The sequence below is a fragment of the Palaemon carinicauda genome, chromosome 1 (assembly GCF_036898095.1).
Source record: "Palaemon carinicauda isolate YSFRI2023 chromosome 1, ASM3689809v2, whole genome shotgun sequence".
NCBI classification, from domain to species: domain Eukaryota; kingdom Metazoa; phylum Arthropoda; class Malacostraca; order Decapoda; family Palaemonidae; genus Palaemon; species Palaemon carinicauda.
The window spans coordinates 22,475,610-22,502,932 of record NC_090725.1 but is presented as its reverse complement, the minus strand read 5'-3'; the positions used below and the strand labels follow the sequence as shown (position 1 = coordinate 22,502,932).

General features: G+C 37.9%; 1 protein-coding gene across 2 annotated transcripts in view; it reads right to left on the bottom strand.

Annotated features, from left to right (window-relative positions):
- Positions 1 to 1,478: 1,478 nt before the first annotated feature.
- The window catches only part of LOC137647243 (uncharacterized), a 194,367-nt gene continuing 168,522 nt past the window's right edge, over positions 1,479 to 27,323 (bottom strand). For both annotated transcript variants that reach the window (XM_068380642.1, XM_068380633.1), the window contains exons 20-24: positions 24,248 to 24,393; positions 5,917 to 6,030; positions 5,328 to 5,501; positions 3,244 to 3,318; positions 1,479 to 1,943 (exon numbers count right to left, since the gene is read on the bottom strand). In XM_068380642.1, the coding sequence (XP_068236743.1) occupies positions 1,738 to 1,943; positions 3,244 to 3,318; positions 5,328 to 5,501; positions 5,917 to 6,030; positions 24,248 to 24,393 (715 nt within the window). In that variant the 3' untranslated portion in view covers positions 1,479 to 1,737. The remainder of the gene's footprint in view (positions 1,944 to 3,243; positions 3,319 to 5,327; positions 5,502 to 5,916; positions 6,031 to 24,247; positions 24,394 to 27,323) is intronic.

Genomic DNA, 27,323 nt, shown 5'->3' with positions numbered 1-27,323 from the left:
GAACTCAAAATCAGATTTTTCACTTTATGGTAATAAAACATTCTTGAATTAGCAGTTTGGTACATCGTACAGTAAACTTGATATTTTGTTTTGGTAAACATTAATGAGGGCGCTTCCTGCGGTGTTGAGATATGAAAAACCAAGGGATTCTCAATTTTAACAATATTTGTTATATTTTTGATACTTTATGTATATGGGAAGTTTACTTTATTTTCAAATCTCTTTGATTGGTATTTGCATGATCCCTACAATATATTGCATTGGCTTTGTTGATGGCTTTTTCTATGGCATACGTCGTGTAGAGTAGCCGGGCGAGTTGTTGTCGGATAATTTCAAATTCTTTAGTTAAGTAGGCTTGGGAAGAATACTCAATCCTTTAAGAGAAAAATTGCAAGCTATTCCAATCTTTATAAAATTATCATGGTAACTGAGGCAATTAATGTAGGAAACAGAAAAAGAATTTGGTTTTCTCTACACGGGGAAGTTGTATCTTGAGGATTCCCTTATAATCAATATGTACAAAAAGGGATAATTTTTCATTTTTTTTTTTTTCATTAGGTTTTGAACTTTATGCTTGGGGATAGAGAATTTAGATTGTTGAAGACATTAAAATCTCCACAGCTATTAGCCCAAAACATGTATTAGCCGAAATATAGCGACTAATTTGATATCTTTAGTTTCTTTTACGGGCATTTTTTTAGAAACACACACACACACACACACACACACATATATATATATATATATATATAGTTATGTATATATATACATACATACACACACATACATATATATATATATATATATATATATATATATATATATATATATATATATATAAATATATATATGTGTGTGTGTGTGTGTGTTTAGATATTTTTGTCCTATAGACAGTTATATAAAATACCAATAGTGCTCGTTGAAAAAAAAGAAAACTTATTTGTCCATAACTGTGACACTCATTTAGCAGGTCATCAATAGTCAGGAATTGAACGGGAGGTAAATCGTCAAGCTTTGGGCGGACACAGGCAAATGTGAACAATTAAGTTTGTATATACAGGTATTGAGACTTCAGCCATTTCTTCTGTAACTGTCGACAGTGGGATATCATGCAGGAAACAATGGTGACGAAAGGAATATGGTTTCCGTCAACAGATGTGAATACTGTTTTGCATATTATTGGTCGACAGAGATTTATTCTTATGACATTATAACTAGCAGGAATTGTGTATTTTAGGGGAAAACATGCAGACTATTCTGCTGGGCTGTGCACAACATTTCCCAGATAGCTTTTCAGCATTTTCCAATAAATGTTTAGGTTTTGTTGGAATCATACGTATGTTTACGGGTGTATACTAATTCTTTTGTGAGTCTGGTGGGCTGTTTTTACGCTAGCATTTTTTCATTGTAGGAGGAATTTTGAAATGCGAGTTACATCCGAGATAGAATTTGAAGGGAAATAACTATTCCATATTCCATTGTTTTGGAGTTAAATTTTTAATCAACTTTATTAACATTGTTTACAAACAGAAAGGATCAATTTTTATACATATAGTCTTATATGGAAGTTAAAGCTGTGATTAAGGCCTTGCCAAATGGAGAAAAAAATGGCAATGTGCACTGAAATGTGCTCTCATGACGCCATAGCAACGAAAGGAGCCAAATCATTTTCTGTTCATCTTACCGAGAAGAAAGGAAATAGTTTCATAAAATTACAATTTCACTGAAGAACAGGAATCAAATGTCAGACTCCCCTGCTGTACCAGATACTTCTCCATAGCTCATACTGGACTGAGGACCAACCGAGGGCTTGGAAGCTCCGACTTTCAAGGTCATAGGTTCTGGTAAGGTCCCTGGACTGGACTTCGCCATCACGTAAAGAAAACCAAGTGCCAGAGCAATTCCAAGGAATATCATTCCGAAAGCTAACCCTGCCATAGAACCTAGAAAAGAGAGAAAAAAAATATGGAAATTGATTGCCGTATTGAGGCATACGTAATATACTGAAGCCCCGACTTCTGTTATGGCTAATATTGCATTTTTATGATATAGACATGAATCTTCTTTCTTTTAAAGCACATTTTCTCTAAGATTTATTTATTTTCCTTCTTATCCCCAATAGCTATAACAAGGCTATCTCAAGTATCTAGTATTTGAAGGTATTACGACCTTGTTTTCTCTATTGCATTTAAATCCCACTAGACTCTAGAGGGTCCTCCAATATGAACAAGAGGCCTGTGTAGGTATAAAGCCAGCTTAAACTAGAACCAACAAACATTTTTCAAATGAGTTCTTCTTCAAGAAGATAAATACTGGAAGTAGAAAAGAACAAATCATACGGTAAAACAATTTATATAACAAACATGATTGAATAAAAATGAAATTAGAAGATCACTTCTCAGTAATCTCTCCTCTTGATGCCTTTATTATACGATAATAGGCGTCTCAAGGATTACACTAACGATCTGCCGAGTAATAGAAAACTACTAACTGGTATTCCTACATGCCAGGACATTCACTTCGGTATTTCGTTCCCATTAGTTTAAATGTAGAGTTAAATAACATACTTTTTATCCTATTCAAATAAGAACGTAAAATATCACCATATTTAAAAAAAGATGAAGTGGGTACATTAACAATTTAAAAAGCTATATGAATTGCTATATTGGTCTGGAAATGGCAAAAAATTTTTACGCCTTTTACTACAAACAAGTCCCTTGTTTACATTAATTCGTATTCGAATTCGCAACTGAAAATTGTAGTGAAAACTAGAGTTTCTAGATAGCCTTTATTTTGATTTTTTTTAATTGAGTAGTACCACCATTCTGTTAGAAATTTTGGATAATCTTTGCTACTAAACTATATGCCCTGTCAAGAAAATAATGTCATGGTTGTATGAGAGAGAGAGAGAGAGAGAGAGAGAGAGAGAGAGAGAGAGAGAGAGAGAGAGAGAGAGAGAGAGAGAGAGAAATTACATGCATACTTCATGGATAATATTGATGGTTCTCAAGTTCTCATCAGCATCTTCCTAATATTCTGTTCTTAAAAAAGAACAAAAAATCTTCCTCCTGGCACTGAAATTACGTTGGTTTAATTATCACATAGTATTTATTTCTGAAAAAAATAATCCATAGAGCAACTGGCTATTTTAAAAAGAAGGCTTTGAAATTATAAAGAAGTATTTAAATGACTTACATGAAATCTTTTCCATCCCCTTTGGAAATGAGAATAATGAAATCTTACCTGCTGTATAAGGGGTGTCGGTTTTCCGCTGGCTGGCAATCCACGAGGCATAATCTTGGTCGCCGAAGAGATCACCTGAGGAAATCAAAGGTTGTTTTAGTCATATTTTCACTCTCTCTCTCCCAACTCTTATATATATTTATATATATATATATATATATATATATATATATATATATATATATATATAATTCATATCAATTAAAGATAAAAAGGGAAACACTTTTTTAAAATATTTTCTTATTAGTCAACCTTTTAATATGAAATATTCAATCACTAATTGCATTTCAATTTTTTTTTTTTTGCCATTTCTTCACATAAAAAGACTGCATTTGCTGTTATGGGAGACTCATTATTTGCTCAAATCTCTTTAACAATTCTAATCGTCATTTTAGGAGCGTGACTTTTCTCTACGAAGAATAATCATAGTATGAGGAATTAGAACAAACCAAAATCTATCGTTCTTAACACGAAAGGCAAATATTCTTTTTTCCTTGCTATAAAGTGACCAAGAAAAGTTAGAAGTGGCTGAACAGCGATTTGGTTGAGTGAAAGATCTTGGAAATCAGATTAGGCAATTTTCCCTTAATTGAATACATTTATTGCCTGTCTTTTCAAACACATGGTCAATGAAAGTTAATTTGCATTGTCTCATCCATATATTTGTGTTAGATGAGTCGTTAAAAGTTATATCAGACCAAACAAAAGAGTAATTTCTATATCCAAGTTGCATCAGATGTCTTTCTTATGCTAAAAACAATTACTGTTCTTCTCGAGCAATTCATATCAGGTTTTAGGTGATTTTTGAGTGGTGGTGTGTTATGTGTTACAGCAAAGGAGTTTGAAATATAGCGTTTCAATGAAATTTAAACCTGTGACAAGAGCAAGCCATATTGGGGACTTTGTTGAATTAAAATAGCAATGAGGATAAAATGTAAAATTTGATCATAGCTACGTAACAAACGATATGCAAATAATGTTGATTTTTGCATAAACTGGGTAAAAATAAGTTTTCTGATAAAAAGGTGTCCAGTTGCCTGGCAATAATAATTGTTTACAGAAATTCTACTGTTGACACATAGAATACAAAGTTCCACTATCATTTTGTCTGTGACATTATTTTTCATCAGCAATCGTATTAATATGCTTTATTTAATGAAAAACTAGTAGGATTGACAAAGAATGTATAAGGAAGCTGTCGCAAATCCGTGAAAACAGGAATGATGGTATAGCGACAAGCCACAAAATCATGACTGGTAAATTCATCTTTTAAAAATTATGCTTTTCGGATGTAACTTACTGTATAAAACAGACCTTTCATAATATGAATAATAAATAATGTGAATTGCTTTGCTGATGTTTTGGGGAGTATTATACCTACTGAAGTAAATGCTTAATGATGTAAACGTCTAAGAAAAATCTTTGATGTTCACACACACACATGATGCATCATCAGAACTCATTTTCTTTTGCTTTTTCCATTTCTCAAGTTTTGCGAAGAGCCCCACGACATTCAGGATTCGTTAATAAACGCGCGGGCACTCAACAACAGCTGAAAAGTTCCTAGAAATTTTTATGTAATGTCGGTAAGCCAAAGCCTGGTCCTTCTAGCTCTGTTATTTATGCAAACTCTATCACATCTGGATGTAAAATTTAATGATTTTGCCTGGAAATGAAGTGTGGATGTTGGCAATGGAAGTTAACTAAATACCTTTCCCTTTGCTGAAAGAGTCTCTGAAACAAAGTTATAGTTTTTTTTTTTTTTACCTTAAATCTACACCTTTCAACAAGAACACTTTTTTGTGAAAATGTTACTGCATGTTTTGAATGAATTAAGTGTCATTGTGTTTTGTACAACAATGATGTTTGATATGCAGCGTTTCATTGAAATTTGGGCTTTTGTTATATTAGAGTAGCAATGAGGATAGAATGTCGTATGAAATGGGGTTAAGATGTAAAAATTTAAATATATCCTTTTTTATATTCAACGAAACTACTTTATTTAGTCCTTCCTTATCCACACTCCAGATACTTTGAAACAAACTTCCGAACAACAGAAAGAAGAATTTTACATTTCTACTTACGCGAGTAATGATCACAGCTATAGGCCGAAGAGAGCTTCAGATTAGGTTCTCCGAGGTGGTGATTCCCCACAAAGCACATATTAATTCCACCTTTATGGTCCTCCCCGCACACATCATAGTCGTCCTCTCCACAGTGGACGCAGAAATCATAACTCTGGCACGTCTCTTCGGTGTCTGTTTGCAGAGAGAAGAGTCACAATCCAATAGGGTGTCATTATAATCATTCATTATTGATGTGATGGGAGCTATTTATTCTTCTAAAGGTAATTTTAGCAAAGTGATTAGGAAAAGATGAATACTGCTAGAGAGATTAGTAATAAGCCAGTTTGAGTAGGGTGGAAATAATTAGGATAATATTAACAATAATAATACTGATGATAATAGCCGAAGTATTTTCTAATAATTAAACCATTTCTAAAATGATAAAATTGCTTCAAATTTTACAGTGATTAAAAGATGACCACGAAATTGATAATCATGATCACTTAATATCACCTCCATATCATAGGTTGTTAAGGGTTCAACGTAATATTGTTTTCTGTTGTCATTTTTTATATAAGACAAAAAGCAGATGCATAAGGCAACTCACCTTCCATGCATAGTTTGGCGCACTGTGACACACTTGTCAGTTGAGCAACTAATTTATGATTTTTGTTGGGCATTCCAGAATTGGGATAACGGGTGAATATCTTTTCCGCTTTTTCTGGAAAAAATAATACAAAGCAAATTATCCATATTTACAGTATATATACTGTAATTTGTTTTAAGCAGTTGGGAGATGAATAAGGGTGCATGTGAAATATCTAGCCCAGCCTTTTCAAGCACATTGTACAGACTCAAACCTACATATTCATTAATATCAAATTGAGAAATACTCCTAAATGAAATTTACACACTTTCAATAGCCAACACATATTTAAGACTATTCCTTTAACGTCCAAGAAATCTATTGAGAGAAGAGGTTTGGTGGAAGAGGATGCCTTTGAAGGAAGGCTTTGGAGAGGGAGCATCTAACAAGCGAGCCCTTAATGAGGGATAACGGTGGAAAGAAGAAGAATCTCTATTGATGTTTTAGAAAAGGAAATAATTTGAAATGACTGTTATTGATACTCCCATAATCTCGCCTTTTTTATCATCTATATTTCGAAAAACCAATGTCTTATCAACGATTCTTTATTTTTGAAGCATATTCAATACAATGAATATTCCGCCTAATTGTAGAGACAACACTATTAAGCTTTCTTAAAATCTGTGGTCAAATTTATCCTGATCATTTAATCTTTTTGCTGGGGAAAAAGGTTGAGCATCATTCACCAAAATATAATCAGGTTTTTATTACCCTTTGACTAAGAAGTAGTTCAAATATGGATGGAATAGGAACTTTTAAGATGAGACGCACATGATAATCATTCATCGTATCAAGGTGTTATATTAGGTTGAGGGTTGAAAAACAATGGGTTTTTACAGTAAATAACCCTGAACAAAGACTAAGACTTCAAGTAGGGCATAGAACACTTGCAGCTACGTGCCGAGTGCTTCAGCGATTAGGGATTGTGAATTTGAGGTATTTCGTTATAATGTGTTAACCAGAAGAGGAAGAGGCCGATAGCCTGGCATTTTCCTCTTGTACGAGGAAGAGGCAGATATTTTGATATTTTTCTTTTATACGAGGAAGAGGCAGATAGCTTGGTATTTTCCTCTTGTACGAGGAAGAGGTAGATAGCTTGGTATTTTCCTCTTGTATGAGGAAGAACCAGATAGCTTGGTATTTTCCTCTTGTACGAAGAAGAGGTGGATACTTTAGTATTTTCTCTTGTACGAGGAAGAGGCCTATAGCTTGGTATTTTTCTCTTGTGAGAGGCAGAGGCAGATAGCTTGGTATTTTTCTCTTATACAAGAAAGAGGCAGATAGCTTGGAATTTTCCTCTTGTACGAGGAAGAGGTAGATACTTCAGTATTTTTCTCTTGTACGAGGAAGAGACAGATAGCTTGGTATTTTTCCCTTATACGAGGAAGAGGCAGATAGTTTGGTATTTTTCTCTTGTACGAGGAAGAGACAGATAGCTTGGTATTTTTCTCTTGTACGAGGAAGAGGCAGATAGCTTGGTATTTTTCTCTTGTACGAGGAAGAGACAGATAGCTTGGTATTTTTCTCTTGTACGAGGAAGAGGCAGATAGTTTGGTATTTTTCTCTTGTACGAGGAAGAGACATATAGCTTGGTATTTTTCTCTTGTACGAGGAAGAGGCAGATAGTTTGGTATTTTTCTCTTGTACGAGGAAGAGACAGATAGCTTGGTATTTTTCTCTTGTACGAGGAAGAGGCTTATAGCTTGGTATTTTTCTCTTGTACGAGGAAGAGACATATAGCTTGGTATTTTTCTCTTGTACGAGGAAGAGGCAGATAGCTTGGTATTTTTCTCTTGTACGAGGAAGAGACAGATAGCTTGGTATTTTTCTCTTGTACGAGGAAGAGGCAGATAGTTTGGTATTTTTCTCTTGTACGAGGAAGAGACATATAGCTTGGTATTTTTCTCTTATACGAGGAAGAGGCAGATAGTTTGGTATTTTTCTCTTGTACGAGGAAAAGACAGATAGCTTGGTATTTTTCTCTTGTACGAGGAAGAGGCTTATAGCTTGGTATTTTTCTCTTGTACGAGGAAGAGTCAGATAGCTTGGTATTTTTCTCTTGTACGAAAAAGAGGCAAATAGCTTGGTATTTTCCTCTTGCACGAGGAAAAGGCAGATAGCTTGGTATTTTCCTCTTGCACGGGGAAGAGGCAGATAGCTTTTTATTTTTTCTTGTACGAGGAAGAGGCAGATACTTTAGCATTTTTCTCTTATACAAGGAAGAGGCAGATAGTTTGGTATTTTCCTCTTGCACGAGGAAAAGGCAGATAGCTTGGTATTTTCCTCTTGCACGGGGGAAGAGGCAGATAATTTGGTATTTTTCTCTTGTACGAGGAAGAGGCAGATAGCTTGGTATTTTTCTCTTGTACAAGGAAGAGTCAGATAGCTTGGTATTTTTCTCTTGTACGAAAAAGAGGCAAATAGCTTGGTATTTTCCTCTTGCACGAGGAAAAGGCAGATAGCTTGGTATTTTCCTCTTGCACGGGGAAGAGGCAGATAGCTTGGTATTTTTCTCTTGTACGAGGAAGAGGCAGATACTTTAGCATTTTTCTCTTATACGAGGAAGAGGCAGATAGTTTGGTATTTTCCTCTTGCACGAGGAAAAGGCAGATAGCTTGGTATTTTCCTCTTGCACGGGGGAAGAGGCAGATAGCTTGGTATTTTTCTCTTGTACGAGGAAGAGGCAGATAGCTTGGTATTTTTCTCTTGTACAAGGAAGAGTCAGATAGCTTGGTATTTTTCTCTTGTACAAAAAAGAGGCAAATAGCTTGGTATTTTCCTCTTGCACGAGGAAAAGGCAGATAGCTTGGTATTTTCCTCTTGCACGGGGAAGAGGCAGATAGCTTGGTATTTTCTCTTGTACGAGGAAGAGGCAGATACTTTAGCATTTTTCTCTTATACGAGGAAGAGGCAGATAGTTTGGTATTTTCCTCTTGCACGAGGAAAAGGCAGATAGCTTGGTATTTTCCTCTTGCACGGGGGAAGAGGCAGATAGCTTGGTATTTTTCTCTTGTACGAGGAAGAGGCAAATAGCTTGGTATTTTTCTCTTGTACAAGGAAGAGTCAGATAGCTTGGTATTTTTCTCTTGTACGAAAAAGAGGCAAATAGCTTGGTATTTTCCTCTTGCACGAGGAAAAGGCAGATAGCTTGGTATTTTCCTCTTGCACGGGGAAGAGGCAGAAATCTTGGTATTTTCCTCTTGTACGAGGAAGAGGTAGATAGCTTGGTATTTTCCTCTTGTATGAGGAAGAACCAGATAGCTTGGTATTTTCCTCTTGTACGAAGAAGAGGTGGATACTTTAGTATTCTCTCTTGTACGAGGAAGAGGCAGATAGCTTGGTATTTTTCTCTTGTAAGAGGAAGAGGCAGATAGCTTGGTATTTTTCTCTTATACAAGAGAGAGGCAGATAGCTTGGAATTTTTCTCTTGTAAGTGGAAGAGGCAGATAGCTTGGTATTTTCCTCTTGTACGAGGAAGAGGTAGATACTTCAGTATTTTTCTCTTGTACGAGGAAGAGACAGATAGCTTGGTATTTTTCCCTTATACGAGGAAGAGGCAGATAGTTTGGTATTTTTCTCTTGTACGAGGAAGATACAGATAGCTTGGTATTTTTGTCTTGTACGAGGAAGAGGCAGATAGCTTGGTATTTTTCTCTTGTACGAGGAAGAGACAGATAGCTTGGTATTTTTCTCTTGTACGAGGAAGAGACATATAGCTTGGTATTTTTCTCTTGTACGAGGAAGAGGCAGATAGTTTGGTATTTTTCTCTTGTACGAGGAAGAGACATATAGCTTGGTATTTTTCTCTTGTACGAGGAAGAGGCAGATAGTTTGGTATTTTTCTCTTGTACGAGGAAGAGACAGATAGCTTGGTATTTTTCTCTTGTACGAGGAAGAGGCAGATAGTTTGGTATTTTTCTCTTGTACGAGGAAGAGACATATAGCTTGGTATTTTTCTCTTGTACGAGGAAGAGGCAGATAGTTTTGTATTTTTCTCTTGTACGAGGAAGAGACAGATAGCTTGGTATTTTTCTCTTGTACGAGGAAGAGGCTTATAGCTTGGTATTTTTCTCTTGTACGAGGAAGAGACAGATAGCTTGGTATTTTTCACTTGTACGAGGAAGAGGCAGATAGCTTGGTATTTTTCTCTTGTACGAGGAAGAGACAGATAGCTTGGTATTTTCCCTTGTACGAGGAAGAGGCAGATAGTTTGGTATTTTTCTCTTGTACGAGAAAGAGACATATAGCTTGGTATTTTTCTCTTGTACGAGGAAGAGGCAGATAGTTTGGTATTCTCTTGTACGAGGAAGAGACAGATAGCTTGGTATTTTTCTCTTGTACGAGGAAGAGGCTTATAGCTTGGAATTTTTCTCTTGTACGAGGAAGAGTCAGATAGCTTGGTTTTTTTCTCTTGTACGAAAAAGAGGCAAATAGCTTGGTATTTTCCTCTTGCACGAGGAAAAGGCAGATAGCTTGGTATTTTCCTCTTGCACGGGGAAGAGGCAGATAGCTTTTTATTTTTTCTTGTACGAGGAAGAGGCAGATACTTTAGCATTTTTCTCTTATACAAGGAAGAGGCTGATAGTTTGGTATTTTCCTCTTGCACGAGGAAAAGGCAGATAGCTTGGTATTTTCCTCTTGCACGGGGGAAGAGGCAGATAGCTTGGTATTTTTCTCTTGTACGAGGAAGAGGCAGATAGCTTGGTATTTTTCTCTTGTACAAGGAAGAGTCAGATAGCTTGGTATTTTTCTCTTGTACGAAAAAGAGGCAAATAGCTTGGTATTTTCCTCTTGCACGAGGAAAAGGCAGATAGCTTGGTATTTTCCTCTTGCACGGGGAAGAGGCAGATAGCTTGGTATTTTTCTCTCTTACGAGGAAGAGGCAGATACTTTAGCATTTTTCTCTTATACGAGGAAGAGGCAGATAGTTTGGTATTTTCCTCTTGCACGAGGAAAAGGCAGATAGCTTGGTATTTTCCTCTTGCACGGGGGAAGAGGCAGATAGCTTGGTATTTTTCTCTTGTATGAGGAAGAGGCAGATAGCTTGGTATTTTTCTCTTGTACAAGGAAGAGTCAGATAGCTTGGTATTTTTCTCTTGTACGAAAAAGAGGCAAATAGCTTGGTATTTTCCTCTTTCACGAGGAAAAGGCAGATAGCTTGGTATTTTCCTCTTGCACGGGGAAGAGGCAGATATCTTGGTATTTTCCTCTTGTACGAGGAAGAGGTAGATAGCTTGGTATTTTCTTCTTGTATGAGGAAGAGGTAGATAGCTTGGTATTTTCCTCTTGTACGAAGAAGAGGTGGATACTTTAGTATTTTCTCTTGTACGAGGAAGAGGCTTATAGCTTGGTATTTTTCTCTTGTAAGGGGAAGAGGCAGATAGCTTGGTATTTTTCTCTTATACAAGAAAGAGGCAGATAGCTTGGAATTTTTCTCTTGTAAGTGGAAGAGGCATATAGCTTGGTATTTTCCCCTTGTACGTGGAAGAGGTAGATACTTCAGTATTTTTCTCTTGTACGAGGAAGAGACATATAGCTTGGTATTTTTCCCTTATACGAGGAAGAGGCAGATAGTTTGGTATTTTTCTCTTGTACGAGGAAGATACAGATAGCTTGGTATTTTTCTCTTGTACGAGGAAGAGGCAGATAGCTTGGTATTTTTCTCTTGTACGAGGAAGAGACAGATAGCTTGGTATTTTTCTCTTGTACGAGGAAGAGACATATAGCTTGGTATTTTTCTCTTGTACGAGGAAGAGGCAGATAGTTTGGTATTTTTTTCTTGTACGAGGAAGAGACATATAGCTTGGTATTTTTCTTTTGTACGAGGAAGAGGCAGATAGTTTGGTATTTTTCTCTTGTACGAGGAAGAGACAGATAGCTTGGTATTTTTCTCTTGTACGAGGAAGAGGCTTATAGCTTGGTATTTTTCTCTTGTACGAGGAAGAGTCAGATAGCTTGGTATTTTTCTCTTGTACGAGGAAGAGGCTTATAGCTTGGTATTTTTCTCTTGTACGAGGAAGAGTCAGATAGCTTGGTATTTTTCTCTTGTACGAAAAAGAGGCAGATAGCTTGGTATTTTCCTCTTGCACGAGGAAAAGGCAGATAGCTTGGTATTTTCCTCTTGCACGGGGAAGAGGCAGATAGCTTTTTATTTTTTCTTGTACGAGGAAGAGGCAGATACTTTAGCATTTTTCTCTTATACGAGGAAGAGGCAGATAGCTTGGTATTTTCCTCTTGCACGAGGAAAAGGCAGATAGCTTGGTATTTTCCTCTTGCACGGGGGAAGAGGCAGATAGCTTGGTATTTTTCTCTTGTACGAGGAAGAGGCAGATAGCTTGGTATTTTTCTCTTGTACAAGGAAGAGTCAGATAGCTTGGTATTTTTCTCTTGTACGAAAAAGAGGCAAATAGCTTGGTATTTTCCTCTTGCACGAGGAAAAGGCAGATAGCTTGGTATTTTCCTCTTGCACGTGGAAGAGGCAGATATCTTGGTATTTTTCTCTTGTACGAGGAAGAGGCAGATACTTTAGCATTTTTTTCTTATACGAGGAAGAGGCAGATAGTTTGGTATTTTCCTCTTGCACGAGGAAAAGGCAGATAGCTTGGTATTTTCCTCTTGCACGGGGGAAGAGGCAGATAGCTTGGTATTTTTCTCTTGTACGAGGAAGAGGCAGATAGCTTGGTATTTTTCTCTTGTACAAGGAAGAGTCAGATAGCTTGGTATTTTTCTCTTGTACGAAAAAGAGGCAAATAGCTTGGTATTTTCCTCTTGCACGAGGAAAAGGCAGATAGCTTGGTATTTTCCTCTTGCACGGGGAAGAGGCAGATAGCTTGGTATTTTCTCTTGTACGAGGAAGAGGCAGATACTTTAGCATTTTTCTCTTATACGAGGAAGAGGCAGATAGTTTGGTATTTTCCTCTTGCACGAGGAAAAGGCAGATAGCTTGGTATTTTCCTCTTGCACGGGGGAAGAGGCAGATAGCTTGGTATTTTTCTCTTGTACGAGGAAGAGGCAAATAGCTTGGTATTTTTCTCTTGTACAAGGAAGAGTCAGATAGCTTGGTATTTTTCTCTTGTACGAAAAAGAGGCAAATAGCTTGGTATTTTCCTCTTGCACGAGGAAAAGGCAGATAGCTTGGTATTTTCCTCTTGCACGGGGAAGAGGCAGAAATCTTGGTATTTTCCTCTTGTACGAGGAAGAGGTAGATAGCTTGGTATTTTCCTCTTGTATGAGGAAGAGTCAGATAGCTTGGTATTTTCCTCTTGTACGAAGAAGAGGTGGATACTTTAGTATTCTCTCTTGTACGAGGAAGAGGCTTATAGCTTGGTATTTTTCTCTTGTAAGAGGAAGAGGCAGATAGCTTGGTATTTTTCTCTTATACAAGAGAGAGGCAGATAGCTTGGAATTTTTCTCTTGTAAGTGGAAGAGGCAGATAGCTTGGTATTTTCCTCTTGTACGAGGAAGAGGTAGATACTTCAGTATTTTTCTCTTGTACGAGAAAGAGACAGATAGCTTGGTATTTTTCCCTTATACGTGGAAGAGGCAGATAGTTTGGTATTTTTCTCTTGTACGAGGAAGATACAGATAGCTTGGTATTTTTGTCTTGTACGAGGAAGAGGCAGATAGCTTGGTATTTTTCTCTTGTACGAGGAAGAGACAGATAGCTTGGTATTTTTCTCTTGTACGAGGAAGAGACATATAGCTTGGTATTTTTCTCTTGTACGAGGAAGAGACATATAGCTTGGTATTTTTCTCTTGTACGAGGAAGAGGCAGATAGTTTGGTATTTTTCTCTTGTACGAGGAAGAGACAGATAGCTTGGTATTTTTCTCTTGTACGAGGAAGAGGCAGATAGTTTGGTATTTTTCTCTTGTACGAGGAAGAGACATATAGCTTGGTATTTTTCTCTTGTACGAGGAAGAGGCAGATAGTTTGGTATTTTTCTCTTGTACGAGGAAGAGACAGATAGCTTGGTATTTTTCTCTTGTACGAGGAAGAGGCTTATAGCTTGGTATTTTTCTCTTGTACGAGGAAGAGACAGATAGCTTGGTATTTTTCACTTGTACGAGGAAGAGGCAGATAGCTTGGTATTTTTCTCTTGTACGAGGAAGAGACAGATAGCTTGGTATTTTTCTCTTGTACGAGGAAGAGGCATATAGTTTGGTATTTTTCTCTTGTACGAGAAAGAGACATATAGCTTGGTATTTTTCTCTTGTACGAGGAAGAGGCAGATAGTTTGGTATTTTTCTCTTGTACGAGGAAGAGACAGATAGCTTGGTATTTTTCTCTTGTACGAGGAAGAGGCTTATAGCTTGGAATTTTTCTCTTGTACGAGGAAGAGTCAGATAGCTTGGTTTTTTTCTCTTGTACGAAAAAGAGGCAAATAGCTTGGTATTTTCCTCTTGCACGAGGAAAAGGCAGATAGCTTGGTATTTTCCTCTTGCACGGGGAAGAGGCAGATAGCTTTTTATTTTTTCTTGTACGAGGAAGAGGCAGATACTTTAGCATTTTTCTCTTATACAAGGAAGAGGCTGATAGTTTGGTATTTTCCTCTTGCACGAGGAAAAGGCAGATAGCTTGGTATTTTCCTCTTGCACGGGGGAAGAGGCAGATAGCTTGGTATTTTTCTCTTGTACGAGGAAGAGGCAGATAGCTTGGTATTTTTCTCTTGTACAAGGAAGAGTCAGATAGCTTGGTATTTTTCTCTTGTACGAAAAAGAGGCAAATAGCTTGGTATTTTCCTCTTGCACGAGGAAAAGGCAGATAGCTTGGTATTTTCCTCTTGCACGGGGAAGAGGCAGATAGCTTGGTATTTTTCTCTCTTACGAGGAAGAGGCAGATACTTTAGCATTTTTCTCTTATACGAGGAGGAGGCAGATAGTTTGGTATTTTCCTCTTGCACGAGGAAAAGGCAGATAGCTTGGTATTTTCCTCTTGCACGGGGGAAGAGGCAGATAGCTTGGTATTTTTCTCTTGTATGAGGAAGAGGCAGATAGCTTGGTATTTTTCTCTTGTACAAGGAAGAGTCAGATAGCTTGGTATTTTTCTCTTGTACGAAAAAGAGGCAAATAGCTTGGTATTTTCCTCTTTCACGAGGAAAAGGCAGATAGCTTGGTATTTTCCTCTTGCACGGGGAAGAGGCAGATATCTTGGTATTTTCCTCTTGTACGAGGAAGAGGTAGATAGCTTGGTATTTTCCTCTTGTATGAGGAAGAGGTAGATAGCTTGGTATTTTCCTCTTGTACGAAGAAGAGGTGGATACTTTAGTATTTTCTCTTGTACGAGGAAGAGGCTTATAGCTTGGTATTTTTCTCTTGTAAGGGGAAGAGGCAGATAGCTTGGTATTTTTCTCTTATACAAGAAAGAGGCAGATAGCTTGGAATTTTTCTCTTGTAAGTGGAAGAGGCATATAGCTTGGTATTTTCCTCTTGTACGTGGAAGAGGTAGATACTTCAGTATTTTTCTCTTGTACGAGGAAGAGACATATAGCTTGGTATTTTTCCCTTATACGAGGAAGAGGCAGATAGTTTGGTATTTTTCTCTTGTACGAGGAAGATACAGATAGCTTGGTATTTTTCTCTTGTACGAGGAAGAGGCAGATAGCTTGGTATTTTTTCTCTTGTACGAGGAAGAGACAGATAGCTTGGTATTTTTCTCTTGTACGAGGAAGAGACATATAGCTTGGTATTTTTCTCTTGTACGAGGAAGAGGCAGATAGTTTGGTATTTTTTTCCTGTACGAGGAAGAGACATATAGCTTGGTATTTTTCTTTTGTACGAGGAAGAGGCAGATAGTTTGGTATTTTTCTCTTGTACGAGGAAGAGACAGATAGCTTGGTATTTTTCTCTTGTACGAGGAAGAGGCTTATAGCTTGGTATTTTTCTCTTGTACGAGGAAGAGTCAGATAGCTTGGTATTTTTCTCTTGTACGAGGAAGAGGCTTATAGCTTGGTATTTTTCTCTTGTACGAGGAAGAGTCAGATAGCTTGGTATTTTTCTCTTGTACGAAAAAGAGGCAGATAGCTTGGTATTTTCCTCTTGCACGAGGAAAAGGCAGATAGCTTGGTATTTTCCTCTTGCACGGGGAAGAGGCAGATAGCTTTTTATTTTTTCTTGTACGAGGAAGAGGCAGATACTTTAGCATTTTTCTCTTATACGAGGAAGAGGCAGATAGCTTGGTATTTTCCTCTTGCACGAGGAAAAGGCAGATAGCTTGGTATTTTCCTCTTGCACGGGGGAAGAGGCAGATAGCTTGGTATTTTTCTCTTGTACGAGGAAGAGGCAGATAGCTTGGTATTTTTCTCTTGTACAAGGAAGAGTCAGATAGCTTGGTATTTTTTTTCTTGTACGAAAAAGAGGCAAATAGCTTGGTATTTTCCTCTTGCACGAGGAAAAGGCAGATAGCTTGGTATTTTCCTCTTGCACGTGGAAGAGGCAGATATCTTGGTATTTTCCTCTTGTACGAGGAAGAGGCAGATACTTTAGCATTTTTCTCTTATACGAGGAAGAGGCAGATAGCTTGGTATTTTCCTCTTGCACGGGGGAAGAGGCAGATAGCTTGGTATTTTTCTCTTGTACGAGGAAGAGGCAGATAGCTTGGTATTTTTCTCTTGTACAAGGAAGAGTCAGATAGCTTGGTATTTTTCTCTTGTACGAAAAAGAGGCAAATAGCTTGGTATTTTCCTCTTGCACGAGGGAAAGGCAGATAGCTTGGTATTTTCCTCTTGCACGGGGAAGAGGCAGATAGCTTGGTATTTTTCTCTTGTACGAGGAAGAGACAGATAGCTTGGTATTTTTCCCTTATACGAGGAAGAGGCAGATAGTTTGGTATTTTATTCATGTACGAGGAAAAGGCAGATAGCTTGGCATTTTCCTCTTGTACGAGGAAGAGGCAGATAGCTTGGTATTTTTTTCTTGCACGAGGAGAGGGCAGATAGCTTGGTATTTTCCTCTTGTACGAGGAAGAGGCAGACAGCTTGGTATTTTTCTCTTATAAGAGGAAGAGGCAGATAGCTTGGTATTTTTTTCTTGCACGAGGAGAGGGCAGATAGCTTGGTATTTTCCTCTTGTACGAGGAAGAGGCAGACAGCTTGGTATTTTTCTCTTATACAAGAAAGAGGCAGATAGCTTGGAATTTTTCTCTTGTAAGTGGAAGAGGCAGATAGCTTGGTATTTTCCTCTTGTACGAGGAAGAGGTAGATACTCCAGTATTTTTCTCTTGTACGAGGAAGAGACAGATAGCTTGGTATTTTTCCCTTATACGAGGAAGAGGCAGATAGTTTGGTATTTTTCTCTTGTACGAGGAAGAGACAGATAGCTTGGTATTTTTCTCTTGTACGAGGAAGAGGCAGATAGCTTGGTTTTTTCTCTTGTACGAGGAAGAGACAGATAGCTTGGTATTTTTCTCTTGTACGAGGAAGAGGCAGATAGTTTGGTATTTTTCTCTTGTACGAGGAAGAGACATATAGCTTGGTATTTTTCTCTTGTACGAGGAAGAGGCAGATAGTTTGGTATTTTTCTCTTGTACGAGGAAGAGACAGATAGCTTGGTATTTTTCTCTTGTACGAGGAAGAGGCTTATAGCTTGGTATTTTTCTCTTGTACGAGGAAGAGTCAGATAGCTTGGTTTTTTTCTCTTGTACGAAAAAGAGGCAAATAGCTTGGTATTTTCTTCTTGCACGAGGAAAAGGCAGATAGCTTGGTATTTTCCTCTTGCACGGGGAAGAGGCAGATAGCTTTTTATTTTTTCTTGTACGAGGAAGAGGCAGATACTTTAGCATTTTTCTCTTATACAAGGAAGAGGCAGATAGTTTGGAATTTTCCTCTTGCACGAGGAAAAGGCAGATAGCTTGGTATTTTCCTCTTGCACGGGGGAAGAGGCAGATAGCTTGGTATTTTTCTCTTGTACGAGGAAGAGGCAGATAGCTTGGTATTTTTCTCTTGTACAAGGAAGAGTCAGATAGCTTGGTATTTTTCTCTTGTACGAAAAAGAGGCAAATAGCTTGGTATTTTCCTCTTGCACGAGGAAAAGGCAGATAGCTTGGTATTTTCCTCTTGCACGGGGAAGAGGCAGATAGCTTGGTATTTTCTCTTGTACGAGGAAGAGGCAGATACTTTAGCATTTTTCTCTTATACGAGGAAGAGGCAGATAGTTTGGTATTTTCCTCTTGCACGAGGAAAAGGCAGATAGCTTGGTATTTTCCTCTTGCACGGGGGAAGAGGCAGATAGCTTGGTATTTTTCTCTTGTACGAGGAAGAGGCAGATAGCTTGGTATTTTTCTCTTGTACAAGGAAGAGTCAGATAGCTTGGTATTTTTCTCTTGTACGAAAAAGAGGCAAATAGCTTGGTATTTTCCTCTTGCACGAGGAAAAGGCAGATAGCTTGGTATTTTCCTCTTGCACGGGGAAGAGGCAGATATCTTGGTATTTTCCTCTTGTACGAGGAAGAGGTAGATAGCTTGGTATTTTCCTCTTGTATGAGGAAGAACCAGATAGCTTGGTATTTTCCTCTTGTACGAAAAAGGGGTGGATACTTTAGTATTTTTTCTTGTACGAGGAAGAGGCTTATAGCTTGGTATTTTTCTCTTGTAAGAGGAAGAGGCAGATAGCTTGGTATTTTTCTCTTATACAAGAAAGAGGCAGATAGCTTGGAATTTTTCTCTTGTAAGTGGAAGAGGCAGATAGCTTGGTATTTTCCTCTTGTACGAGGAAGAGGTAGATACTTCAGTATTTTTCTCTTGTACGAGGAAGAGACAGATAGCTTGGTATTTTTCCCTTATACGAGGAAGAGGCAGATAGTTTGGTATTTTTCTCTTGTACGAGGAAGATACAGATAGCTTGGTATTTTTCTCTTGTACGAGGAAGAGGCAGATAGCTTGGTATTTTTCTCTTGTACGAGGAAGAGACAGATAGCTTGGTATTTTTCTCTTGTACGAGGAAGAGACATATAGCTTGGTATTTTTCTCTTATACGAGGAAGAGACATATAGCTTGGTATTTTTCTCTTATACGAGGAAGAGGCAGATAGTTAGGTATTTTTCTCTTGTACGAGGAAGAGAGAGATAGCTTGGTATTTTTCTCTTGTACGAGGAAGAGGCAGATAGCTTGGTATTTTTATCTTGTACGAGGAAGAGACAGATAGCTTGGTATTTTTCTCTTGTACGAGGAAGAGGCAGATAGTTTGGTATTTTTCTCTTGTACGAGGAAGAGACATAGAGCTTGGTATTTTTCTCTTGTACGAGGAAGAGGCTTATAGCTTGGTATTTTTTTCTTGTACGAGGAAGAGATAGATAGCTTGGTATTTTTCTCTTGTACGAGGAAGAGGCAGATAGCTTGGTATTTTTCTCTTGTACGAGGAAGAGACAGATAGCTTGGTATTTTTCTCTTGTACGAGGAAGAGGCAGATAGTTTGGTATTTTTCTCTTGTACGAGGAAGAGACATATAGCTTGGTATTTTTCTCTTGTACGAGGAAGAGGCAGATAGTTTGGTATTTTTCTCTTGTACGAGGAAGAGACAGATAGCTTGGTATTTTTCTCTTGTACGAGGAAGAGACAGATAGCTTGGTATTTTTCTCTTGTACGAGGAAGAGTCAGATAGCTTGGTATTTTTCTCTTGTACGAAAAAGAGGCAAATAGCTTTGTATTTTCCTCATGCACGAGGAAAAGGCAGATAGCTTGGTATTTTCCTCTTGCACGGGGAAGAGGCAGATAGCTTTTTATTTTTTCTTGTACGAGGAAGAGGCAGACACTTTAGCATTTTTCTCTTATACAAGGAAGAGGCAGATAGTTTGGTATTTTCCTCTTGCACGAGGAAAAGGCAGATAGCTTGGTATTTTCCTCTTGCACGGGGGAAGAGGCAGATAGCTTGGTATTTTTCTCTTGTACGAGGAAGAGGCAGATAGCTTGGTATTTTTCTCTTGTACAAGGAAGAGTCAGATAGCTTGGTATTTTTCTCTTGTACGAAAAAGAGGCAAATAGCTTGGTATTTTCCTCTTGCACGAGGAAAAGGGAGATAGCTTGGTATTTTCCTCTTGCACGGGGAAGAGGCAGATAGCTTGGTATTTTTCTCTTGTACGAGGAAGAGGCAGATACTTTAGCATTTTTCTCTTATACGAGGAAGAGGCAGATAGTTTGGTATTTTCCTCTTGCACGAGGAAAAGGCAGATAGCTTGGTATTTTCCTCTTGCACGGGGGAAGTGGCAGATAGCTTGGTATTTTTCTCTTGTACGAGGAAGAGGCAGATAGCTTGGTATTTTTCTCTTGTACAAGGAAGAGTCAGATAGCTTGGTATTTTTCTCTTGTACGAAAAAGAGGCAAATAGCTTGGTATTTTCCTCTTGCACGAGGAAAAGGCAGATAGCTTGGTATTTTCCTCTTGCACGGGGAAGAGGCAGATATCTTGGTATTTTCCTCTTGTACGAGGAAGAGGTAGATAGCTTGGTATTTTCCTCTTGTATGAGGAAGAACCAGATAGCTTGGTATTTTCCTCTTGTACGAAGAAGAGGTGGATACTTTAGTATTTTCTCTTGTACGAGGAAGAGGCTTATAGCTTGGTATTTTTCTCTTGTAAGAGGAAGAGGCAGATAGCTTGGTATTTTTCTCTTATACAAGAAAGAGGCAGATAGCTTGGAATTTTTCTCTTGTAAGTGGAAGAGGCAGATAGCTTGGTATTTTCCTCATGTACGAGGAAGAGGTAGATACTTCAGTATTTTTCTCTTGTACGAGGAAGAGACAGATAGCTTGGTATTTTTCCCTAATACGAGGAAGAGGCAGATAGTTTGGTATTTTTCTCTTGTACGAGGAAGATACAGATAGCTTGGTATTTTTCTCTTGTACGAGGAAGAGGCAGATAGCTTGGTATTTTTCTCTTGTACGAGGAAGAGACAGATAGCTTGGTATTTTTCTCTTGTACGAGGAAGAGACATATAGCTTGGTATTTTTCTCTTGTACGAGGAAGAGGCAGATAGTTTGGTATTTTTCTCTTGTACGAGGAAGAGACATATAGCTTGGTATTTTTCTCTTGTACGAGGAAGAGGCAGATAGTTTGGTATTTTTCTCTTGTACGAGGAAGAGACAGATAGCTTGGTATTTTTCTCTTGTACGAGGAAGAGGCTTATAGCTTGGTATTTTTCTCTTGTACGAGGAAGAGTCAGATAGCTTGGTATTTTTCTCTTGTACGAAAAAGAGGCAAATAGCTTGGTATTTCCCTCTTGCACGAGGAAAAGGCAGATAGCTTGGTATTTTTCTCTTGCACGGTGAAGAGGCAGATAGCTTTTTATTTTTTCTTGTACGAGGAAGAGGCAGATACTTTAGCATTTTTTTCTTATACGAGGAAGAGGCAGATAGCTTGGTATTTTCCTCTTGCACGAGGAAAAGGCAGATAGCTTGGTATTTTCCTCTTGCACGGGGGAAGAGGCAGATAGCTTGGTATTTTTCTCTTGTACGAGGAAGAGGCAGATAGCTTGGTATTTTTCTCTTGTACAAGGAAGAGTCAGATAGCTTGGTATTTTTCTCTTGTACGAAAAAGAGGCAAATAGCTTGGTATTTTCCTCTTGCACGAGGAAAAGGCAGATAGCTTGGTATTATCCTCTTGCACGTGGAAGAGGCAGATATCTTGGTATTTTCCTCTTGTACGAGGAAGAGGTAGATAGCTTGGTATTTTCCTCTTGTATGAGGAAGAACCAGATAGCTTGGTATTTTCCTCTTGTACGAAGAAGAGGTGGATACTTTAGTATTTTCTCTTGTACGAGGAAGAGGCTTATGGCTTGGTATTTTTCTCTTGTAAGAGGAAGAGGCAGATAGCTTGGTATTTTTCTATTATACAAGAAAGAGGCAGATAGCTTGGAATTTTTCTCTTGTAAGTGGAAGAGGCAGATAGCTTGGTATTTTCCTCTTGTACGAGGAAGAGGTAGATACTTCAGTATTTTTCTCTTGTACGAGGAAGAGACAGATAGCTTGGTATTTTTCCCTTATACGAGGAAGAGGCAGATAGTTTGGTATTTTTCTCTTGTACAAGGAAGATACAGATAGCTTGGTATTTTTCTCTTGTACGAGGAAGAGGCAGATAGCTTGGTATTTTTCTCTTGTACGAGGAAGAGGCAGATAGCTTGGTATTTTTCTCTTGTACAAGGAAGGGTCAGATAGCTTGGTATTTTTCTCTTGTACGAAAAAGAGGCAAATAGCTTGGTATTTTCCTCTTGCACGAGGAAAAGGCAGATAGCTTGGTATTTTCCTCTTGCACGGGAAGAGGCAGATAGCTTGGTATTTTTCTCTTGTACGAGGAAGAGACAGTTAGCTTGGTATTTTTCCCCTTATACGAGGAAGAGGCAGATAGTTTGGTATTTTATTCTTGTACGAGGAAAAGGCAGATAGCTTGGCATTTTCCTCTTGTACGAGGAAGAGGAAGATAGCTTGGTATTTTTTTCTTGCACGAGGAGAGGGCAGATAGCTTGGTATTTTCCTCTTGTACGAGGAAGACGCAGACAGCTTGGTATTTTTCTCTTATAAGAGGAAGAGGCAGATAGCTTGGTATTTTTCTTTTATACGAGGAAGAGGCAGATAGCTAGGTATTTTCCTCTTGTACGAGGAAGAGACAGATATCTTGGTATTTTCCTCTTATACGAGGAAGAGGCAGATAGCTTGATATTTTCCTCTTGTACGAGGAAGAGGCAGATAGCTTGGTATTTTTCTCTTGTATGATGAAGAGGCAGATAGCTTGGTATTTTTCTTTTATACGAGGAAGAGGCAGATAGCTAGGTATTTTCCTCTTGTACGAGGAAGAGGCTTATAGCTTGGTATTTTTCTCTTGTAAGAAGAAGAGGCAGAGAGCTTGGTATTTTCCTCTTGTACGAGGAAGAGGCAGATAGCTTGGTATTTTTCTCTTGTACGAGGAAGAGGCAGATAGCTTGGTATTTTCCTCTTGCACGAGGAAGAGGCATATAGCTTGGTATTTTTCTTTCATACGAGGAAGAGGCGGATCGCTTGGTATTTTCCTCTTGTACGAGGAAGAGGCAGATAGCTTGGTATTTTCCCCTTGTACGAGGAAGAGGCAGATAGCATGGTATTTTCCTCTTGTACGAGGAAGAGCCAGGGAGCTTGGTATTTTTCTTTTATACGAGGAAGACGCAGATAGTTTGGTATTTTTCTCTTGTACGAGGATGAGGCAGATAGCTTGGTATTTTTCTCTTGTACGAGGAAGAGGCAGATAGCTTGATATTTTTCTCTTGTACGAGGAAGAGGCAGATAGCTTGGCATTTTTCTCTTGTACGAAGCAAAGTCAGATAGCTTTGTATTTCCCTCTTGTACGAGTAAGAGGAAGATAGCTTGTTATTTTTCTTTTATACGAGGGAGAGGCAGATAGCTTGGTATTTTCCTCTTGTACGAGGAAGAGGCAGAAAGCTTGGTAATTTTGTACGAGGAAGAGGCGGATATTTTGGTATTTTTCTCTTGTACGAGGAAGAGGCAGATAGCTTGGTATTTTCCTCTTGTACGAGGAAGAGGCAGATAGCTTGTTATTTTTCTTTTATACGAGGAAGAGGCAGATAGCTTGGTATTTTCCTCTTTTACGAGGAAGAGGCAGATAGCTTGGTATTTTCCTCTTGTACGAGGAAGAGGCGGATAGCTTGGTATTTTCCTCTTGTACGAGGAAGAGGCAGATAGCTTGGTATTTTTCTCTTGTACGAGGAAGAGGCAGATAGCTTGGTATTTTTCTCTTATAAGAAGAAGAGGCAGATAGCTTGGTATTTTCATCTTGTACGACGAAGAGGCAGATAGCTTGGTATTTTTCTTTTATACGAGGAAGAGGCGGATATCTTGGTATTTTCCTCTTATACGAGGAAGAGGCAGATCGCTTGATATTTTCCTTTTGTACGAGGAAGAGGCAGATAGCATGGTATTTTCTTCTTGCACGAGGAAGAGGCAGATAGCTTGGTATTTTCCTCTTGTACGAGGAAGAGGCAGATAGTTTGATATTTTCCTCTTGCACGAGGAAGAGGTAGATAGCTTGGTATTTTCCTCTTGCACGAGGCAGAGGCAGATAGCTTGGTATTTTCTTCTTGCACGAGGAAGAGGCTGATAGCTTGGTATTCTCCTCTTGCCTGATAATGAAACATTTCATAAAGTGTATGTAGGATAAAGGAAAATGTTCTGTTAGCTAGCAAAGAAAGAGGAACCTTAAATGTTTCTATAAGAGTTTTTTGTCTAAATAAATCTACTAAAAATGATTATGACCCTTCAATTAGATATTAAGTACATGGATGAATATACCGATAAACAAACAAAGTCTTTGATAGATCTTACTCTCGAAATGCATGCAAGGCTGATGGGTCGAGTAGTTCCCTCCGTCAGACACGTCTATGAAGGTTTCCACGTGTAAATGACAAGTTCCTCTCTCCCAACAAAACTCGAAACTGTTGCAGTTGTAGTCTTTACTCCTGCTACACTTCCTGTACAGAGATTATTATTATTATTATTATTATTATTATTATTATTATTATTATTATTGGCCAAACAATAACCATAGTTGGAAAAGCAGAATACAACAAGCCCAGGGGCTCTAACAGGGAAAGCAGCCCAGGCTGGAAAGGAAATAGAGAAGTGACGAATAAACTATAAATGAAAAACAGTAGAATAATATAAAAATATTGATAACAGTAACAATGTTAAATAAGTAAGTTATTTGTAAACTACGAAATGAGACTTATTTCAACCTATTCAATAGAAAAAAAAAATTGTGAAAAGTTGGACTTTAAGTTCACCGGTTCAACTATCAGATTAGTGTTTCGATATTTCAACAATGAATATACCCTTGTAAAGATATATCCTAATTATGAGGTACTACTGCTGCATTGTAGGGCCGAATGTTCAATGTAAATTTAGAAGCAATGGCATAGAATTAAGGAAGTTAGAAACACAAACTAAAGAAATTTCCCGATATATTAGACAGGCTCTGGAAGTTAAGGGTTAAGTAGGCAAGCTGTGCTCTCTATGTAGGAGGTAACTAATGACAATGAACTTTCTGCAGATTGCAGCGCCTTGCGCTTTTATTAGTGTGCTCACAATCATTGTGTTGTGGAAAGAATAACGAGGAACCTGGAGCCAAGATATAAGAGTAACTCCCAATGTATTCGTCAAAATCATACCATTTAGAACAAATAGGGAAATTATTCCACAACCTGGTCACAGATCAAATAAAACTTCTAGAATACTACGTAGTATTGAGCTATATAATGAAGGCTAGACTGTCAGAATCAATTGAACAGCTAGTGCTACGTAATGGATGGCGAAGTCTGGGAAAATCTCAATGTATATTTTAGCCAGAATTATAAAAAAAGAAAAAAATCTTACGCAACATCTACAAAACTAAGGAATCTGATAGACAGCAGTAAGCTTTTCAATAGATAAATATGAGAGTCAAAAGCTACAGAAAAGACAAAAGAACAATATTCCAAACAAGACGATGAAAGAATTAAAACATTTCCTCTGGATAGAATGGGCACCAAAATTTTAAGAGACTTTCTTATTATACAATTTTTTTTTTTTTGTGCAATCGAAGAAGAAATAGACAGGGTGTGTTTATTATAAGAAAATTTGTAATTAAGAATCAAACCTAGAATGCTATATGAGCTGTATAATAGATAATAGTAGGTTGGCCAGGGCACCAGCCGCCCGTTGAGATACCACCATTTGACTGGCCAGACAGTACTACATTGGATCCTTCTCTCTGGTTACGGTTCACTTTCCCTTTACCTACTCATACACCGAATAATCTGGCCTATTCTTTACAGATTCTCCTTTGTCCTCATACACCTGAGAACACTGAGATTACCAAACAATTCTTCTTCACCCAAGGGGTTAACTACTGCACTGTAATTGTTCAGTGGCCATTTTCCTCTTGGTAAGGGTAGAGGAGACTCTTTAGCTATGGTAAGCAACTCTTCTAGGAGAAGGACACTCCAAAATCAAACCATTGTTCTTTTAGTCTTGGGTAGTGCCATAGCCTCTGTACCATGGTCTTCCACTGTCTTGAGTTAGAGTTCTCTTGCTTGAGGGTACACTCGGGCACACTATTCTATCTAATTTCTCTTCTTCTTGTTTTGTTAAATTATTTAAAGTTTATATGCATATGAAATATTTATTTTAATGTTGTTACTGTTCTTAAAATATTTTATTTTCCCTTGTTTCCTTTCCTCACAGGGCTATCTTCCCTGTTGGGGCCCATGGGCTTATAACATCCTGCTTATCCAATTAAGGTTGTATCTTAGCAATGAATAATAATAATGATAATAATCATTAGAATGACATTGCCAATATGAAGATCTGGATGTCGACGAGCCACTCTCCTTGACCTCATTATAATCATTCAGGTTCAAATTCAACCTCCATAATTTGCACCACGCATAATTTAAGCTAGATCTCTGTAGGGGATTCAGCAACATTCTAGGGAAAGAATTGATGCAGTGAGAGTAACATCATCGGCATATGCAACAATCTTGGTTTTAAATCACGTGCGTATATATAAAAAGTTAGTATGCCGACAGTATTTCCAAAATAATTATGACCGTAGTTCTCTCTCTTCCATTTTCTAAACGAAACCGTTTTCTTGAAAGCAGGCGTAATCAGTGTAGATTACCTTTGCAAATTTCATTTTTCAGTACATCGGATTAATCATGCCTTTAATATACTTATCATAACCATGATTTAGGCGATAATTCACTCACATAGTGCCATGGGGAACAATTAAAAAATCTGAAATAAAAGGCAACACCACTCGGGCTGAGACGGAGAAATGACTCAAAATCCATCATTCATAAATCAAGACTTAGCATAATGACGGCCCTTAGCTTGCGCCTTTATGATCCCGGAGAAACATTTGTCATCCAGTAGATACTGTGCTTATAATGGTGAAATATGTCCCTTGAAAACCTAAGCGAATGATTGAGTTGATAATTAAAGAAGGATTACAGAGGAGAAGCTGGGGCGTAATGAGGTTTAGGGAAGACTCCGATTACGATATTCTCAAAATATTTACCATGAAGATTAAATTTGTGATGCTTTCATTGCTTCTTAAAGCTAAAAAGCAGTTATTTATAGTTTAGAATCTTAATTCAAAAGCTATTAAAACTTTCAAATGTTTTTCAATGAATGGAAAAAGCGAGATTTTACTAATTAATTTATCAAAAATACTTTTAAATAATTGAACTGAATAATTTGAAAGTATAAAAAGAGTCCTATAATAAAACAGCTGCTCAAGATAATGTAGTCCAGTTTCTTTGATAGTAGTAATAGTAGTAGCTGTTGTAGTTCTTCTTGAGAATAAAAAAGTTGATAAAAGTAGACACTTTCTATATTGGTCGAAATCTGCAAGGGGCCAAAG